The sequence below is a fragment of the Myripristis murdjan genome, chromosome 22 (assembly GCF_902150065.1).
Source record: "Myripristis murdjan chromosome 22, fMyrMur1.1, whole genome shotgun sequence".
NCBI classification, from domain to species: domain Eukaryota; kingdom Metazoa; phylum Chordata; class Actinopteri; order Holocentriformes; family Holocentridae; genus Myripristis; species Myripristis murdjan.
In genome coordinates this window covers 19,111,538-19,127,953 of record NC_044001.1, presented here as the reverse complement: position 1 = coordinate 19,127,953, position 16,416 = coordinate 19,111,538, and the positions used below count along the sequence as shown (strand labels likewise).

General features: G+C 42.7%; 2 protein-coding genes across 7 annotated transcripts in view; one reads left to right on the top strand and one right to left on the bottom strand.

Moving 5' to 3' along the window:
• The window catches only part of LOC115380726 (KATNB1-like protein 1), a 33,677-nt gene that overhangs the window by 2,508 nt on the left and 14,753 nt on the right, over positions 1 to 16,416 (bottom strand). Inside the window, exon 1 of one of the 2 annotated variants that reach the window (XM_030081920.1) lies at positions 607 to 886. The exons of the other annotated variant lie outside the window; for it this stretch is intronic. The gene's annotated coding sequence lies outside the window, so the exon portion shown is untranslated. Of the gene's footprint in view, positions 1 to 606; positions 887 to 16,416 lie in introns of those variants that run through there. 2 annotated transcript variants of the gene reach the window in all.
• On the top strand, positions 167 to 14,596 carry acp7 (acid phosphatase 7, tartrate resistant (putative)). Of its 5 annotated transcripts, none has more exons than XM_030081905.1 (14): positions 167 to 257; positions 1,502 to 1,650; positions 2,406 to 2,606; positions 2,709 to 2,891; positions 4,317 to 4,342; positions 5,301 to 5,398; positions 9,984 to 10,046; positions 11,188 to 11,302; positions 11,631 to 11,744; positions 12,756 to 12,822; positions 13,270 to 13,337; positions 13,431 to 13,502; positions 13,855 to 13,992; positions 14,112 to 14,596. In XM_030081905.1, the coding sequence occupies exons 2-14, from the start codon at positions 1,542 to 1,544 to the stop codon at positions 14,175 to 14,177; spliced, it is 1,320 nt and encodes a 439-aa protein (XP_029937765.1). In that variant the 5' UTR covers positions 167 to 257; positions 1,502 to 1,541; the 3' UTR covers positions 14,178 to 14,596. The 5 variants fall into 5 exon arrangements, with proteins under 5 accessions (XP_029937765.1, XP_029937768.1, XP_029937764.1 ...); XM_030081908.1 differs by having other exon boundaries at positions 231 to 254; XM_030081904.1 differs by lacking the exon at positions 167 to 257 and adding an exon at positions 964 to 1,125.

Genomic DNA, 16,416 nt, shown 5'->3' with positions numbered 1-16,416 from the left:
GATGATGATGATGATGATGAAATATGTCGCCTTCTCTCTCTCTCTCTCTGACACACACACACACACACACACACACACACACACATCCACACATGTCTACAGACAGTGTGGGTGATACCATTTAAAACAGTTTCCAGCCTCACTACAACCTGGCCAAATAAAAACACAATTACCCACAATCCACGTGCGCATTGTTTTCCCTCAGTACAATGACGTAATCAGGAACTGCCCCGGTGCCAAAAACAGCTCAGCTCGTTGTAAGTATCCTCATTATGCTACTCGAAGATTCATTCACATATTAAAAAGGGTGTATTTGTTTGTGAAGGCTCGTCGTGTTATTCCCCTTCCTTTTGTCAGTGATGCTCAGGGAGTAAATGACCAGCTTTCTGTTGCTCGGCACTAGCATAACGTCAGCTAAACTACTCTTTAGCGTAATAATAACACACAACCAGCTGTCAAAATTAAGATACAAGACTGTCAGAAACAGAAATGGTCTCTTGTAAAGACGTGACAGCGACTGCTAACCATAACCTCGACCCTTATGACAAATTATTAACGTCACTTTATGTTTCTCTGACAAATTTAGCGACAGTAAACATTACTTACCTTGCTTTCCCCTCGTACCCAGAGGCGTCCACAGTTGATTTAGCTAACGTAAACTAAACTTTCCTGTTGTACATTTTGGACGCGTGTCGACCAGTCAGTTTTAGACTGTACCACCCATACTGCACAAGCATCTCATTCAAGTTTGTGCAGTTAGTACAGTGTGCGGTGAGTGCGCCCTCTAGCGACTGCTTACGATGCCGTTGGTGCAAAATTCAAATCCAAACAACTCTTTCAGCAGTGGCCTAGATCAGTGCTTTTCAATCATGTGCCATCATCATGTCCGGGGAGTCATCAGGCTTCATTACAGCCAAAACACTGCAGCTGCTGATTTCACTGATTAGCACCTCTTCAACCAGAGAGGCACTAATCAATCACTGAGGATTTGCTGCTGTGGTGTTTCGCTTGGATTGAAAGCCTGCATGTGCTTGAGCGTAGATGGCACATGGTTGAGAGCCACTGGCCTCAGCGTTTGTTTGCAGTGTCCTGACCAGTGAGACGTGATAACCGCATCTATCAGCGGTATGAGGCAAGCTGTGGCTTGTTGGATGACGCTTGTTTTTCTTCATGACTCTTGCTCAGAGAAAAAGCAGTGGCTTCCCTGAATGCACAATGAAAAACATCAGCTGCTTTTATTGACAAATCATTCGTTTCCATGCTGCTCTTGCTGACTGTGCTGTTTTGTCTTTGCTGGTTCATCATTCTGGATGACTGGTTCCCTCATTACAGACATTATCACTGTCTAGGTGTGTCACTGTCACTGCATCAACACAGAGGTTTATTTGGCCTACTTTGTATCAGGAAGTCAGTGTCATATGACTTTTCATAGGAGGGCTTTTAAAATCATGTGATGGCTGTATCTGAAGTGTGTGTGTGTCTTTATGTTCTGCGTGCACAGCTTTCCCTCCAGGACTGTACTTCTGCACCTTGGTGCTAAAATGTTGCCTGCTTATGCTGCCTATGCCATGTTAAGCCTTGCACCTATACTGGTGCTTGGTGTTCCTCCCATCTGGACCCAGCCAGAGCAGGTGCACCTCTCCTATCCAGGTAGGTTTTTAATTTGTGCTCCTCCGCCTGTTGTGCTTTCATGTACTGTAAGAAAACTGTTTGAATCTTACAAGCATACTAGTATCCAGGTCATACAGTTTGCTGATGTCTGATAACATTTTTAACCATTTATATAACATTATTTAGAAAGTGGACTAGTGCACATACACTAGTAGCCTACTAGTGTATATGATGTTGCTCTGCAATAAACAGAAACTACTATAACTACTGCTATTATATCTAAATACTCAGATACATTATATCGCAGGTCTTCTGACAGAGAATTAGAGTCTGTAATGCCAGGTGCAACTTGATATTAATTCAGCGTGCTGTGTCACATTGCATGCAGGTAAGTGGGTGGATAGCCTCGTGATCAGAGAGGCTATACTTTAACTGTAAGGTCTCAAGATCTCAATCACCAGAAATGCCAAAAATATCATAAATGTCAAATGTCACCCTTGCATAACACAGAGTAAAGATGGCAGAGACTACAATAAATGCGTTCTCTGTCATTTCTTATGCATGTGAGACATGTGTTACTTATTTAATGTGTGTCTGGATTAAATTGGTACTCAGCCTAACGCGGCTCTCCTATTATTTTTTTGCCAAAGGTGAAATGAGAGTCACTACTCTTGTGCAATAGCAGCCTTTTCGTGAGTGTCTTTTGGCCTCTGCAAAGGCCTCAGTAAGTGAAAGCAGTAGTTCTGCCGGATCAGTCTGCATCACACTATGAATAACTGGCCTTTTCTTCCCAGGCGTCCCTGGCTCCATGTTGGTGACCTGGACCACCTTCAATAAGACAGAGAGCAAGGTGGAGTATGGCGTGCTGGGGGGTCGGCTCTTTGATATGGCCGCCACAGGCAGCGCTTCTCTGTTTGTGGACTCAGGAGAGGAGAAGAGGAAGATGTACATCCATAGGGTAACTCTCACAGGCCTCAAACCTGCTTCAGCCTATGGTGGGTGGGACTTTGATGTTACTGACTTTTTCTCTATGTTTTGTCACAATAGTTCACCATACAAATCTGCATAGTGTCTTTCCTCCCCTTTGTGAACTTTAGCGTACCATTGTGGCAGCGATGCAGGCTGGAGTGATGTGTTCTACTTCACTGCTCTCAATGACAGCACCAGTTTCAGCCCCAGGTTTGCTCTCTATGGTGACCTGGGCAATGAGAACCCACAGTCTCTGGCCAGACTGCAGAAGGAGACCCAGCTCGGCATGTACGATGTCATCCTGCACATAGGTAAGTGGCCACATGCACTTACCAAAAAAATTAACTCAAGATTGCAGCTGTGTTGTATAAGCAGTTAAAGGATTACGCCAGCAATTTGGGAATTTGGCCCACTGGAAAATCACTTCTCTTGTGCAAGACCTTTTGCGAGTCTCTTTTGGCTTTCATAAATGCATCTGTAATTGAATGCAGTAGTTCTGTCTGATCAGTCTTCATCACTCCAAAATGTGATGAGAGGGTTGGCATGAACGCAGCTCTGTGTCTCCAGTTGATAAGTCCAGTGCACAGGCTTTAGCATACAATATGTTAATTATTTCTGCGAAACAATGGCCTCACCCTGACCGCTGACACATCTGCTACTGCAGACTCAAGCTCTGATTGATTACTTGAATACCATTTATTTGAATTTTTTCAAATTTCCCCTGCACATTTTTTACCCTTAGAGGAAGAACCCTGTTGATTTTGGTGACCCTATAACCTTTAGACCTGCGCCACCGTCATGCCAAACGCAGGGGATGCATCCTGCTGTACATCGACAGCACACACTTAGTTAATTGTTTGATGTTAGTTTTGCAGCTAACAGTATCTAAAGTATGAGGATCAATCTTTTAGTAATTCAAATTTGGTCCCTGTATTGGTTTGTATTCTAAGACCTGTTGAATCAAGTCACAGAATACTTCTGCTTCTGAAAGCAAAATCTTAATCAACAGTGAAGTCCGTCCATTATTATTTTTTTTCTTTTTCTTTTTTTTGTACTGAACTTCTGTGTAAACAAAATGTTTTCATTAGCAGGAGGTTTTATGACAACGGAAACTGTCCGTAATTTGTTGAAGTGGTTAGTTAGCATACACACACAATTATCTTTCTGGAAACAGATGATGAAACATGATTTTGGTGGCAGCCCTCTCGTAACATTTTAGGTTGATCTACCTATTTGTGATCTTTATTGACCTCTTTTGGTGACCGAGGAATTCCAATAGCACGGACAGAAAGACGTGAATATTGATTCAGTTCAATGCATTTCATATCGATGCAGGCTGAAGTAACAGTGATTCATTCTTTTTATTTCTCTTAGCAGATCAGTGCAGTTGAATCAGCAGAATTTATAATTGATGCATGAATGCAATGAATTGTTACACCCCTAACTCTGTTGCATCTTAGGGTAGCCTGTAATTGACATAAAAAAATAAAAATAAAGTCCCATTTTCTCGATACAAAAATGAGTGATCTAGCTGAGACCCCATAGAAACGTCCAGTGAAGGGGAAAATATTCCAATACAAAATAACACAGTAATAATAATCCTGTCAGTTGTGTTTTTAGCTTGAAAATGAACGGTCTTGTGATGCCAGCTACTCGCTTGTAAAACCATTTAATACCATCCTAAGTCTATAATAACTATTTACTATATTATTATAAGTATGATTTGTGTTTTACAGGGGACTTCGCCTATGACTTGCATGAGGTACGTCTTTATTTTCTCCCAATTTCATGAACTCTTAACAAACCAGTGCATAGTTAAGACTGAGTGCTGAAGAGTTATTGAAAGCAAATTCTTTCATCAAAGTCTTATACTCTAAAAGCCATTTATATATTCCCCTAATTCCAGAATGACAGATGAGATTAAGCCGCTCCACCTTTCCCCACCATGCTGTTCCCCAGGCTCCCCATTATTTATTGTCAGCTCATATAAAGGCCCTCAGCCGTGGTTAGAACACATAACTTGTGATTAGCATTACTATGAAATGCCATAAGCCTGTGGTGAAAGACTAGAGTTAGGGTCATGTCACCCAAGTATTTCATGAATAAAATAGGGGCATTTAAAACCCCATATTATAAGTCCCAATAACATATTTCCGCATCTGAAAACAGACCTGCTGCCATCTTTGATATTCTATGGACAAAACCTACTCTTAGATGACAAATCATTTTCCAAAAAATGAGATTTTAAATTGCTGAGTTCCTGCACCATTCATGCTTTTTCTCAAATATGGAGAAAAAATGCTAGATGCAATCAGCAGACGACTCAAACATTAATCACCATAATTCAGCTGGAATGTCCCAAGTACATCCTGTGGCTTTGCTGATATTATAAATAGAAAAACAGAAAAAAGGAACTACGTCTGAAAGATCATTAACGGCTGTGGCAGCGAAAGCCGTAAGAACAGCCATGGACCGCGGTGCCAGTATCAGGATATCTTGGAGGTAATCGCTTTGGGTTTCAATGAGGTTTATTTGGTATGCATATGGTACATTCCTCAAGATGTCTGGAAAACTGACTTACTGGATTCCTACAACAAATTTGGCTATATATCACTTAATGGAGAAAAATGATACATCCATTCCTGTCAGCATTAAACTTATGGCCCGTGTAACAGTATTATCTGTGGCATGATGTTTAATTCCTAATGACACTGTTCCAGGATAATGCCAGGATCGGAGATGAGTTTATGAGGCAGATCCAGTCCATAGCAGCCTATGTGCCCTACATGACCTGTCCCGGGAACCACGAAGCTACATAGTAGGTGGAAGTCTGATGGATGTCTCTCGTGTCTCTCTGTTCTCATCTCGGTGTATATTCACAAACGAGCACACATTCTCACACGTGCGCAGTCAAACACACGTGTTGCACATATTCAGTGCAGCAGTGTTTCTTAAAGGCGACACTGTTATGAACAGTTCAGAGGCAGTGAGTCAGCAGGGAAGCTGTCTGTCTGTCTTCTGCTCCCTATTAGCTAATGTTTTCCTTTTCGTTTACATTTTGCGCTACATTCCGTACAGGTCACGTATGATCAGTGGCAATACTATTATTAAAGGGTTTTAGGCAAAGCCAGCGGTACATGCTGTATTTGATATTGGTGAGAGAGACTTGCCAGATGCCTTCTGACAAGATGTATTCACAAATCAGCTACTGTAAATGTAAAGTATGTCCGTATGTGTGTATGTGTGTGTATGAGGGGGGTGTGAAGCTCAGAAAAACAACCTTTCTGGTCAACCACAGTTTTTCCACTGCAGAAAACACTTTGGTCTGTCGAAAGCGATTCACTGTACCATTGGAACAGATGGGAGCTATTTCAGTCTCCAAAGGCTGGAGCAGCATCAGGAACCACCAACATCTAAACAAGTTGACGCTCTCCAAAACAAACATTTAGCTGACTCGGAGCGATCGGCTCTCTATCTGTTTTTTAGGCCTTAAAGACAATCACTGGTGGTGGGAACTCGGTCTGCATTTTGAGCTGTCATCACCAAAATAATTCACAACATTCAGGGCATGGAATGTTTTTATTTTTATGCTTTGTTTTTTTTTTTTCTCTCACTGAAAGGCTGTTTTTGCTCCACTGGCAGGCAGGGCCTGAGGACGACCACGTCTGTCTGTTCATCCATGTATGGGTGTGTCCATCCAACTTTTTACTCCGAAGAAACATATCTCAATATCTATCAGATGGATTGCCATGAATGCTCCCCAGAAGATGAACCCTGTTAATTTCCTATAAGTCTCCTTATAGCACCACCCCTTGCCCAATTTGATATTTTTCAATCCATTGTGCAGATGTTCATGAGCATGCACCCTGTTTATTTTGGTGACCCCATGTTTCCTGTAGCGCCACCCTCAGGCCAAAATATACACACCCTGTTCTCTTACAGTTTGCCTTCCTCCATCACAAAAACACACCAGCAGGACACCAGTGGTCAAAACAGTGCTTGTTTATGTGAGAGTGAACAGTGATGAGAGACAGGAAAGTGGGGCGAAGTGTTGTAGGATAAGCCAGGAACCAAACACATCCTGTGTGTGTACTAATGCGGCCGCCAATGCCCTTTATTTAAGCAGCGTGTTGTGTATTGATATTGTGTCATTGTCCCTAGAACTGAGATTTGTCATTATGCCCACCAGATTTACAGCACATGCTGTCTCATTAGTCAGATGTCTGAGTAGATGAGAATCAATTCCCAGCTCAGAATCAATCAGCATGGTGTGTATTGATAGTCTGACAAACTGCACCACTAAGTGGTTTAGTGTCCTGTCCCTCAGTATGTATCCTCGTTAGTCAGATAGTGTATGGCAGCTATCTGAGTCAGTTTACAGCTTTAGTCCCTGGTATTTTGATCAGGGTTTCCAAACCAATGAAATACTTTCACAGAGGGAACAAACCTCAGTAGACCCCAGAGCCTCAGACGTGCTATATCCTGCGGATCAGCAACTAACGTATCCTAAATTCCAAGCCCATCTGCTAGAGCTAGCTGTGGGTGTTTGTGTGCGTGTGGTGTGTGTGTATGTATGTGTCGGAGGGAGTGGGGATATAAAACTCCCCACCATAATATTTGCATGCCCCTCATGTTCTCAGACAGTCCTTGCCTCTTGCCTTGTATAATGTGACTACTGCTGGGCTTTATTAAGAAGCTGCAAACAGTAGTCTGTTTTTCTTGGCCCTGCGTACCCACATAGGAACCTGATATCAGTAACCAGCTCATTGCATTACATAACCAGCAATCTAGCTCCCCTCTCCCAGTTTTGTACCTCAATTTGTGTTTTGTTTTGTGGTGCTGTTAAGAATCTGAATCTCACAGCAGCTGGCTTCTGCTCTCTCTCTCTCTTTCTCTCTCTCTCTCTCTCTCTTTCTCTCTCTCTGTCCCTCTCTCTCTCCCTCTCTCTTTCCAACCTCAAAATCTAATGGTTAAAAGGCAATTGAAACAGCTCTGACCACAAAAGTAGCCAGTCAGCATTCCAGCAGGATGAGAGCAGTGGGTCCACATAAGACACTCAGGCCCTAATCAAGAACGCCTTTGTTCCCCAAGCACAATGTATGGCTCATTGGGCTCTCAGAGTGAATGGGAAGTAACCGTTGCCATTTGAAACAATGGACTGTGATGGGAATGTAGTGATGTGTCTCTTGCAGGCTACACTGGTTGCTTTAATTTCTCCAGCTGCCTGGATTAAACAGGCAGCCTCTGGACTCAAAAGCTCATCAGTTGATGAAAGGGCAAATTTGATGAGAGAGGAATAGTCTTGTTGGGCTGGTTTAGTAGTCAATGTACTGGCACTGGATTTGACATCCCTGAAGCCTGGAACATCCACCAGATCTGTATCTTGGTCTCATTTTTATGGAAAAGCAAACACATGGAAACGAGCACATTTGGGGTTACAGGGAATGACTCACATTATGTTACGCTGCTATAATGGAGATTAATGAAACAAATATAAGTTTATCATACTTAGAGTCAATTGGATTTTCCACCGCTCAGCTGGGGAAAAAAAGAGAAGCTGTTGACTATATTTCTACACTCCCTGTCTGAGGCATGCCCTGTTATATTGCTGTGTTTGGATTCCTAGAGTGTGTGTGTTTTTTTTTTTTTTTTTTTTTTTTACTGACAAACAAAGGCTTGTTGATGGCTTTGCTTCTCCTCCTGCTGCTCAGGTACCGTTAAATGTTTGCTGCCTGGTGAATAATAGGTGTGTTGTCTGAGATCAGAGGCCCTGGGGTCTCGTATCCCACAGCGTCAACAGATGAACTAACATCTGCTGGTTCCCTGCCTAACCACACGATGGGAGTATAAACCCAGTAACATGTGACTGACCCTGGTTCAGTGCTGTAGTCAGAGCCTATGGCTCTAGTTCAGATGTAGAGACCGTAATTTCCTTAATTTCCTTTGTCAGGAACTAATCTCACTTGATGGCTCTATTTTGGCTTGTGTGATTTGTGGGATTGAGTTAGAATATATAACTTATAATTACTCTACTTAATGTTTTGTTACTAATGGCAACATAATGAGGTTCATCTACAGTCATCAAAATTTTATTTTATTATGGTACCTGAAATGATGTGTGTTTATCGATATGATGATTAGGATGATTTTGAATTATGTCTGATATGTTATAAATTAGAGAAAAACAGAAGGAACAGGAGAATACTCAGGATGGATATAAAGAGAGGCTGAGCTCATTCTTCTTAATTTTGGAAGGGCGGTGTTGAATGATCACAGCTCACAAGCTGACCCAGGGCCAATTATGATACTGGCCTTGGCTATTTAATCTTGACCTCGAGGTCAGCAGACATCACAGGTCTCATTAACTTTAGACTTGCTCAGCATTAGGATAGTTCTCTCGATCATCCTCTGCCCCTGCCCCTGTTCTGGGCCTTTGACATCTGGCCGAATCGTTCTCCAGTCACTCCCAGCCCTACATTAACCCTGTCACATGACCTTAAAGCTGGCTACCTTGCCTGGCTACCGTGCAGCCCAATATCTTTTCTCAGTCTCTTACATAAGATAGGAAAGCAATTACTCAAATCACCTAGCTATGTTAATGGGCCGGAGAAAAGATTGGCTCTATGTTTTATGCTGAAATAAAAAGCCGTAAGAAGAAACAGATTTTTGGATTGGCGTCAAGGAGAACTTCCCTAAAAAGAGAAAGGCCTTTTTGTGTGGTGGGTGTCAACAAAGTTTGTGCCAACTGTAATATTTGGACATTGGCACATTATTGGGTGGAAGAGGAAATTGGTGGTCTTTTTGATGCAGGTGTGGTATTTCAGGATAGGGTTGTTTTATCTGATGGGAGGTTTCCGTGTGTCTTTATCTTGTGAGTCGGTGGTAACCTGTTGGAGTTGATAAATGGCAAAGGTGGTGGCAGCGGTAGATTGGATTGATTACAGCAGGTGTCCCTTCATATCTGAGGAAGGACCCACTGATAGGATAGATACAGCATGGTACCAGTGTATGGTTTCTTTAAACGTCTGAAGACTCGCTGCTTTCAGTGAAAGTTTGAAGCAGATGTCACAGCTACAGTCTTAGAGCCATCTTTATCATGTGATTTACTGCCCTGCGTCCCCTGGCCAATTCAAATGAGAACTTAAGAGGGACAAATAACAAAAGAACTACTGAAATTAGAGAGTAATTTTAAGAATGGTAGGTTCGCTATATTTTATTACTAAGCTGTGGTTATGTTCAGCGTATTCTAAATATATTGCAGTCTATGCATTCTGGCACAAACACCGCAAAATGATAGAGAGCAAGAGGTCTCTTTCTAATTGGTATTTCTTCAAGGAATGTAGATTGCATGGTCAGTCCATCTAATTAACTTTTTTCTTTCTCTCTTTTTCATCTATTTTCAGCAACTTCTCCAACTATAGAAATCGCTTCAGCATGCCAGGCCAGACTGAGAGTCTATGGTACAGGTAAGAGAGCAGAAAAATAAAATTGGTCCTCTTGTATCGCAGTACATGATATAGAGTTATGTCACAAGTGCAGCAGGTAATCCACATGAATTTGAATTGCTGTGCCTGAGTAGGTGAAACAGCTCCGCATCAAAAGTGGATTCTAGAGTGGAACACCGTGACGAGATATATATATTTTTTTATTCTTTGACAGTCACAGTAGAGAGAGACAGGAAAGGCAGGGGAGAGAGGGCAGATAACCTGAGGTCGGATTCGAACCCAGGACTCAGCCTTAGTGGTACGTGCTCTTGTCCGGTGAGCCACCGGGGCACCCCACTGTGACAAGTTTAGTGCTTCGAAAGCGAAACCTTTATTTTTTTCCTGACAGGGGCCCTATGCAAAGTATCATGTTAAAGTTTACCATACCTCCTACTGTATTTAAGTATCCATTAATGAGCTGAAAGAGGTAACCCAGACGAATTGGCAGGCGAGGAGAGTAGAGTAAAGCTCCCCGTCTATTAGTTTAGTTTGCCTCTTATCTCAGGGACACAGGGACTACACAAAGGAGCCATACATCTGACGGGTTGACTCATGGCCCACTTCAGGCTCATTCTCTCAGGCAGTAAGATAATACAGTGCTAGACCACAGGCCAGCTGCCCACTCTTCAGTCCCTGGGCCTGGACCAGACAGGCCTGCTGGATCAGAGCCCTTCCATCATGTGCACGCATAGTAGGAACAGAGGGAGGCAGAGGCAGAGGACGCCTAGATACTGAAGAGGCAACCAGAACTCCCATGAAAGAAACAGAAGAAAAACATACAGTTTGTGAGACATGTACACACAAATGTCGCAAAAGTGTCCCACGTCTTGTCACATTTAGTCAAAAGTACACCCAGACTTCCCATGCCATTGCAAATAACTGATAAATGCAAGTGTGAGTTAATGCAGCAAAGTGAATCCTTTGATCTGGCACCATAATCAAACGCAAATTATCATGCCTGTAAAATAAAAGGTGTGTGGAGTTTGTGCAGCAGTGATATACGAGGCTATTTTTCACACTCTGGAAGGAAGACTGAGGTCTGAGCTTGCTTATCGGTTGACTTTACTCATGCTTCCCCCAGTGGGTCAGGGCTGTGTATAATTTTAACAATGTGTGTCCGCAGCTGGGACCTGGGGTCAGCCCACATCATCTCTCTCTCCACTGAAGTTTACTTCTATCTCATGTTTGGCCAGGAGCTGCTCTTCAAGCAGTATGAGTGGCTGAAGAAAGACCTTGAGGTTAGTGACCACCCCAATTAAATCTGCTCATGCTGGCTAAGTGCTCTGCTTTCTTTCCTGCACTCTCACATGGAAAAGCAACAAACACACACCCACACACACTCTCGCATGCTCACATTCATCAACCTCGCTGTCTCTCTCTCTCTCCATTTTAACACAATATCAAATGCTCTTTCATCTTCCAAAATATTTTCATTCACTTCCTCGCTCATTTATTCACAAGATTCTTGTTTTCTTCCGAAAGAATTTTCTTAACTCTACCTCTCTCTGTCTGCCTTGCACACATTTATATGTCTGTGTCTCGGTCTACATTTTCCTGCTGTCCCAGGAAGCCAACAAGCCAGAAAATCGAGCAGTGCGTCCATGGATCATTACCATGGGACACAGACCCATGTACTGCTCCGATGACGACCAAGACGACTGCACCAAGTTTGACTCCTATGTATGTCCAACACGGAAGAGCTCATGAATGTTGAAATGTTAGTGACATGTAGACAGGTGATCAGTCATTGGTATACAGTAGGGCTGGGTAAAAACACTGATTTTCTGATAAATCACGACCTTCATTTGAATGATAAGATACTGATTCTCAACATTCTGTGACCGGTCTTTAAAATCTAAGCCTTTTTGAGTTGATGCATGAAGATTTTAGCTACATGTTACTTTCAGTAGCACATCTGCCGTCCTGCAGGTGCTGTCTTCTGAGCTTCTTGCCAACCGAAACTGAACAAATTACATGTTTTGAACACATGAATGAACAATGGTGCTCCAACGCCAGCTCCATGAGGCCTAACGACCGCTATCTTTATTCATTTTGGGTTTTGAAAAACATGACGGTAAAGAAGAGTTGGACGAAAGCAAAGACAGGTAGATGCAGAGTGATAAGTGCGTAGCCCGTTAATCCATGAAAGACTAGAGGTACGACTGAGCAAAACAGCCACCCTTGTTATTTAAGACATTTAACAGGAAAGCATAATTACGTAAGTTCCTCATAATATGACTGTTTACCCAGTAGGCTATTATTTGCTTTGTCTACAATGAGTAAATCACCCACAAATCACCCATGGTTTATTTTACAGTACCTTGGTGGATATGTGAAGAACAGCACGTACAGCCTTCAACATATTGTTAAAGGCTGCACTTTGTTACATAAAGGCATTTGCAGGATTTGCTCTCTGCTGCGTTGCCTGGCACGTTAATTGCTCTCGGTAGCAGACCTGTCACGTCTGTGGCACGACGGCCAGTCTGACTCGCAGCCCTTAAGCACGTTGATCTGGTTACACCGTTATAATCACAGCAATTTGGACCACATAGTTTCCAGTTGGACCCGCTGCTCTCAGTGCTTGGCATCGTCGTTAAGCGAGGCTGGCACGGGCACGCCGAGGTTGTCCCAGGTAGTGTATCAGACGGTGATGCCAGGTCGTGCTGTCTCTAATTCTCTGTTCTGTGTCAGGTTCGGCTGGGAAGGAATGACACCAAACCGCCAGCGCCCGGTCTGGAGGATCTATTTTACCGCTATGGTATGGTCCCTTTTTGACAACCAGCTGTGTGCTGCTAATGGGTGTTTAGGATCACAAATTTGCACGCACAGACAGGCTAATGTCCCACCACTTCACTAAGGCAATCCAAACAAATCGTCTATTAAAAAAGCAGGCCTTTGGTCTGGCAAACATCCCAACAGCCCATATCCAAATGTTTTTCCTGTATTAAATTTCCCCAGACTTTTGTTTGTTGCTCTGAATAGTTTGGCTCATGATTAAAGTTTTTGGTTGTGAACATCTTAAGCACTCACTGACAGCTGAGAGATCAGAATATTAAATGGGCAGACAACGTGAGAAACATTGTTAACTGAAGACAGAGGATCATACTTAGATGGTGCTTTTGCTGCCAGTTCCATAGTTGAGCAGTGTTGTCAGAATATTTTTTTCTGTGGGAGGCTGACATCTGTCGTGAAATATCATTCCAAGGAGTGGACTTGGAGTTGTGGGCACACGAACACACGTACGAGAGGCTCTGGCCCGTCTATGGTGACAAGGTCAGTTTCTGTGTTTCTTAATTCATGACCATCTTGTCTTCCAATTTGGGTTTGGATCAATACAAGACACTCACTATCCTTTTCTTTCTGTAGGTGTACAACGGTAGCACTGAGCAGCCTTATATGAATCCCAAAGCTCCAGTGCACATTATCACAGGCTCTGCTGTAAGTACACTCGCATCAGAGTGAACACACAGATCAATAAAAGAATTGACCACAGAATCATCAAAAACCATGTTATGCATGCAGCCCTCTGTGTGCACCAGCTGGTGTGCGCCATGAGTATAATAGCAGCTGTTCTGTTGGTTAAGTGATTTCTGGTGCAGCGGTCAACTGGCACTTTTCGTCATCCAACCACAGATGGGTTAGTCATCGTTATATCAAAGTGCGGGGAGGCACACACCAAGGCAGAGCCACAGTTGTAAATGTCACACAGGGCTCTGTGGAAGAAAGGCATGCAGCTCACCACTAAGAGGACAGAGACGATGCAGTTTAATTGCTGTTTATTGCACTGCAGGGCTGCAGAGAGAAGATTGACCCATTCAACCCTAACCCCAAAGAGTGGAGTGCTTTCCGCAGCAGAGATTATGGCTACACTCGCATGCAAGTAGTCAACTCCACCCATGTTTACCTGGAGCAGGTCTCTGATGACCAGGTGAACATGCACACAAGCACATGTGCACACAGTGTTACCCCGTGAAAGAATATGTCTCTACAGGTCAAAGGCATGTATCACTGGTCAAGTAAGAAAGAATACTTCTCTTTGTGTTTCAGTACGGCAAAGTGATTGACAGCATCTGGGTTGTGAAGGAAAAACACGGTTTCTCTGCCTGGCTCTGAAGACTGCTGTGCTGGGAAGAGTCAACCCTTCAATCGGTTAACAAGACACAATCAAGATATCCACTCTGGAAGTGCACTTTAAAGCCTAATTTTACTATTTTTCTGCACCTTTTTGCTGCAATCAGACTAAATGTAAGGCAATAATGGAAATGGTATTTCATCACTGCCCAGTTTTCAAACTGGGCAGTGGCATTTTTTCCCCCCAAACCATGTCCACTTTGATTTACCAGAATGAAAGATGACTATATAATGATAAGACAATTCTGTAAGTGTGTCTAATGTTTAATAACATTTTATTTGAATGTAAATAATGTAGTTATTATATAACTGTAATTATCTTATGAGCTCCCTAACAATGCACTGTAAATAGGACATCAACGTTTGTTATCAGTCTCAATAAATCCTGCTTTTTATATGGATTTATTTGTTGGGTAGTTCCTAGATGTCCTAGACAAAAGAAGAACTTTTGTCACAGTAAACTTATCTCAGGTCACCTCCTTGCTACCTAAGTAATAAACAGTCTGGGCCCGGTGAGCACCAGGCCCGATCCGGTTAACCTTCAGAGCACATTTTCCAGAGCGAGAACCTGGAAATGCACTTAGACACATCACGTCTTCTTCACATTGCTTCATCTAGATGACAGATTCTTCTTTAGAAAATCAAAACAGGACGCCGAAACCTCAGCTGACCTGTCCGTCTTTATGGCCATCGGTACCTGAGACAAAAAGACAGATGGAGGTCTGCACAAACGGCTGTTGCATAACTCAGGGATGCTTGTGGTTTGGGTGCAAGCAGGCTGGTAGAAGGCACTTTGCCCAGAGGAGTGCTGTTCATGCCATGACTCACACCGCTGTGGTGCTTTTAATTTCTAATAGCAGCACGCTGCCTCTGTTGGCCATTGGCTGATGACCAGTGTGGCTTTCTGTGTGTGTTTATTTGCCCTTTCTGTTGTCAAGCTGTTTTTTAACGACAAACTCAGGGGTCTCATATTAGGTAGTGGACCACATTCTTTCAAATTAGACCTTCAGGGACCAGATTATTTTTTGCAGTGTGACTCAAGTCGACACATGGATAGTTTAGGCTACTTTCTTATTTGTTATTTTAAATCAATCAATTTGTTGCCTACCACTCACTGAGAAACTGCATCTTCAATGTAGAATTAGTAGAGAAAAATGCAACAAATACATAGCATATATGTTTGCAATTTATCTCCAAAAAGAAATATTCCTCTTTCCATCTTTCTTCAAAAATTCTACATTCCATGTCAACCTTTCAATTTTTTGATAGCGTGTTTGCTCAACTAAGATAATGCAGCAACACTCCATGCAACAAGTAGCCTGGTGATTTTTCCTATACTTCAGGCTGATTGATAGTTTGTAGTGCTAGGTCTAATTAATTTATCATAATTTATCATTAATCATTTATCAGTTTATCATATAAACCTAGAGAGACAGTGATTCAATAACAAGTTAACATGCAATATGCCATTTGATGGACACATTATACACACTTTACAGGGTGATAGTGCAATCGCTGTGAGTTTTTTGCCAGCTAGATGTGCTGCATTAGAAGCGCAGAGACGTAATGTGTTACAGCCTGTTAGCTGCTGTAGAAGAAGCCGAGGTTGCTTGTCAAGAATGTACAGTACGCAGGCATCGGCAGCATGTTTGGAAGTCTAGCCATGGATTTGTTGACCTTCACCCTGATGCGGGTTCCCCCCCACAGTGTTGTAATGTCTGGCAGGAGCAAGAGACACAACCTTACAGTTACCACACACAACACTCACATGTCCTTAGTGTGCCTACCTACTGTTAGCTGCCAATCATACATAGACTTGTTATTTTGAAAGTATGTTTTTGCTAGGAATGGCCAGAACCACTAAGTTGCTAACCTTTGACCGGCTTATGCTTCGCTCATTATATTGTAGTAACCCCACTGAGTTAGCGGCCCAAAAAAAGAGCTGGGTGCAGACTGTAGAGACCAATAGGGGGCCGGGTGGACTCTGGCCCAGACTGATTTATTGTATTTATTTACCATAGTTAGCAACCACATTTATAATCCAATAAAGCTTGGCTGTTTTTCCATTCACTCAGCTATGTGCAATGTATAATGTACTGGATGGCTGTATACCGTATCTCAGTTGGGGGAAAAAAAAAGGGACTTGGCTTTTAACATAAAGTTCTTTTCTTAAATAGGGAGCATGTCACATGGCGTACACGTTTCTTTGTCATTTAGTTCA